At 43.7% G+C, this 3,188-nt stretch overlaps 1 protein-coding gene across 1 annotated transcript; it reads left to right on the forward strand.

Moving 5' to 3' along the window:
* The first annotated feature begins 870 nt into the window (after nucleotides 1-870).
* On the forward strand, nucleotides 871-2,928 carry LOC123184956 (uncharacterized). The gene is made up of 4 exons (XM_044596984.1): nucleotides 871-972; nucleotides 1,504-1,685; nucleotides 2,039-2,413; nucleotides 2,555-2,928. Exons 2-4 carry the CDS (start codon nucleotides 1,508-1,510, stop codon nucleotides 2,656-2,658), a joined length of 657 nt encoding a protein of 218 aa, XP_044452919.1. The 5' UTR covers nucleotides 871-972; nucleotides 1,504-1,507; the 3' UTR covers nucleotides 2,659-2,928.
* Nucleotides 2,929-3,188: the final 260 nt, after the last annotated feature.

Raw genomic sequence — 3,188 nt, forward strand, 5'->3', positions numbered from 1 at the left:
CTAACTTGTACTGCAACGGACTCTCATGATATGGCACCGGCGATAGTGTCGCCGCAGCCGTACCACTAGAATAGGACATGCATCCTGTGGAGGAGCTAGCCGAGAAGCTCGCGGATGACGCCATGGACTGCAGCCGATTCAAGAGTGAGGTATGAATTCAAGCGTGAGGTCTTGGTTCAAGTGAGCGAGCGTCGATGGGGAATTTAGGGTTCAAGCGCCCATTTGGGGAATTTATGAACTGTAAACACTGGCCGGGAAACGAGTGACCATTTGCCACATTAGTGCCAAGTGATCATCAAATAAACAAAAACCACATGCAAAACCACTCTTGACGTGACACTAAACCGTTCAGGGGCAGATTAAACCGGTATTGATATTTTTGGGGTCCAAATCAGACCAAAATCGACTTTGGGGGGTTATGGAGACATTGGATAGGATTTGAGGGTGAAAACTATACTTCTTTCTTTAGGGAATGCCTGTTTTTTTAGTCTTCCTTTGCACACGTGTGTGGTGGTGATGGAGAAAGATGGAGTACATTTTCCGAGCCCAATAGTTCAGTAGGAAATACAGTACAATACAGGCCCGTGAAGCGACCTTTCGTGGCCCATTTGGCCTGTCGTAAGTAGAGCACGGCTTCCCCTGCGCTGCACGTGTCTGTTCCCGAAACTGCTCTATAGACGACACTTCATACACGATATCCAGCGGACACTTTATCCAACGGTGGACCTGTCCTGCTGCTGGGCACTGCATGGTGTGATCTTCTGCATCGTCTTCAAATCGTCTGGAATCGTCGTGTGTATAGCAGGACTCGTCTGTTCCCTTCCTCACGATGTACCTGAAGCCGTCGTCCTTGTACTGTTCTTCCCCAGATCTTTCTCTACTACTGGTACCTTGTTTCTCTCCCTCTCCCACACCGCAGCATCTTCACTCTACCCGTGGAATACTTTCCTCGCTCAGATCAGAGCTCGTACGGTACGACAGCCTCGACTCCCCCCGCCCCGGTCTTTTGAAGTTCAGATATTTTTGTTTTCGGCCTAGTTTATGTTTTTGTGCGAGTGTCTTGCTAGAGCTACTTTAGTTGCAATTTATATGCGGAGAATCTCCGAGTTGTTTGATTTTTTTTGTCAATTGGTATGATAGCCTCAGCTTCTTGGCGTCGTAGGAACTCAAATTGTCTCATAATTTTCCACGGATGCATGTCAACTGCTATTTCTAATGTTGGATTAGATATGGAATATGCCCTGTTCATGGCTTTCTTTATAGTTCCACTTCCCGTAATTTTGGTCATGGCTTATGAATAACTTTTAGCATACACTAGTTTTGTACTACTCCCTCTGTCCCATAATATAAGAGAGACTGAGGGAGTAGTACTATGTTATGCTTGCTACTGATATTGTTCCCTGTGTGTGTATGCGTGTTTAGCATTAATTAGTCATATTTGCAGATATCCTTCGAGTATCTTATTTGTGTAACACATGCTGTCTGTTGCTCATCCTCTTACAGCGAAATGGTGATCCTTTGTGGTGGCCACCCTGCTCCTTCGGTTCATTCTGAATTTTTATCTGGATGGCTATCACTCAACAGCACCAGAATGCCTTACCATTTGTGCTCAACCGAAAGGAACATCAGAAAGCAAAACAGACATCAGCAGGCGATTACCTTCGCAAAAAGCACTTCACTACAAGGTATGTCTCGTAGAAATTAACCAGAACATCTCATTCAGTAGCTAAATTATTAGTTTTGCCTGCTTCGGATGCATTTGCAGTAGTTCCTTTGCAAGCAATATATTCTTTGGAAACTTCACAGTGAATCGTGTAAATCATGATTCGAGTAAACGTTCTTCTTGTATTTACTCAGATCTTCGGATGCTCTTAATGCCCTAGCCTTCAACAAATGTTGTGTAGCAGTACTGTTCACATGTTATGCCATGCCCTCTGTTATGATGTAAATTTCGAATTTGTGGCTGAGCCTAAACTTATTCTTGTTAACATTCAGACTATAAAATTACTGAAATTCTACCTTTCATTGCATTGTCCAGATTCAGTGGCCTCTGTAAAGCCATCTCGTCTTCTGCCCACAGTGAAACCAAAAACATTTCCCAATAGCGTCCCTGATGAGATACTATCAAAACTCAAATTGGAAGAATCTGATGCCTTTTACATGCTAGAGCTGTGGACAACTAGAGAACTTAGTTCCTCTTTGCTAGATAAGAATGCTGCGACCTTAATCTACTTAATCGATGTTGACGGTGCCTCCTTGTTAAAAAGAGTACCAGCAATCTATGGGGACCAACCTGCACATGGCACCACGCCCTTACAATTCCTTCCTTTTCAAAGTGGTTCAGTTGATATCATCACCTTTAAAGGTCCCAAATTGCAGACAATCAAAGAAATCTGGATCGGCCTTGAACCAGGTACACTATCCACCTAGTTGTTTGTTCGGGGCCAATACGTGCCTGTGCGTACTATACTAATGTACCCCCCCCCCCCCACACACACACACCTGATGAAAATGTTCTTCCCTTTGTTTTCACAATATTATCGTTGAAGATCAGGTTCATGGAGATTAGATGGTTTAAATTTGAAAGTGATGCATGGAGCACGGAATACACCTGAAGATCTTGAGGGAGCACTTGAGCTCAAGTTCAGCGGTTTATAGTACACGTTTGACAAGCTCAGTGTGCTGCTTGGTGAGGATGGAGCTTCAGTAGTGGAAGCAAGGCCAATTGCTGTGACTGACCTGTCAGGAATTAGCATTTCTGATCTTCAAGAGGGGCAGCTATCCTCAGCAAGGATAGCCTCAAGCATTGCTAGATGGCAGTTCCTTACCTCCCCTCGTAGTTGAGGGATAAATTTTGGTTCTTGAATCTTTCAAGTTCTTCATAATGATAAGCAGCTATAAATCCCAAGTGACTCAAAGAATAGAGCTATGCTCCCCGGCAACGGCGCCGGAAAATAGTCTTGATAACCCACAAGTATAGGGGATCGCAACAATTTTCGAGGGTAGAGTATTCAACCCAAATTTATTGATTCGACACAAGGGGAGGCAAAGAATATTCTCAAGTATTAGAAACTGAGTTGTCAATTCAACCACACCTGGAAACTTAATATCTGCAGCAAAGTGTTTAGTAGCAAAGTAATATGATAGTAGTGGTAACGGTGGTAAAAGGTAGCGGTAGAAAAAGTAAT

The sequence above is a fragment of the Triticum aestivum genome, chromosome 2A (genome assembly GCF_018294505.1).
Source record: "Triticum aestivum cultivar Chinese Spring chromosome 2A, IWGSC CS RefSeq v2.1, whole genome shotgun sequence".
Lineage (NCBI taxonomy): Eukaryota > Viridiplantae > Streptophyta > Magnoliopsida > Poales > Poaceae > Triticum > Triticum aestivum.

Bases quoted from the DNA above. Each gene is read 5' to 3' on its own strand.
- LOC123184956 (XM_044596984.1), top strand. From the start codon at position 1,508: ATGGTGATCCTTTGTGGTGGCCACCCTGCTCCTTCGGTTCATTCTGAA. The intron at 1,686-2,038 runs GTATGTCTCGTA...TGCATTGTCCAG, and splicing joins AAAAAGCACTTCACTACAAG to ATTCAGTGGCCTCTGTAAAG. The intron at 2,414-2,554 runs GTACACTATCCA...GTTGAAGATCAG, and splicing joins CTGGATCGGCCTTGAACCAG to GTTCATGGAGATTAGATGGT.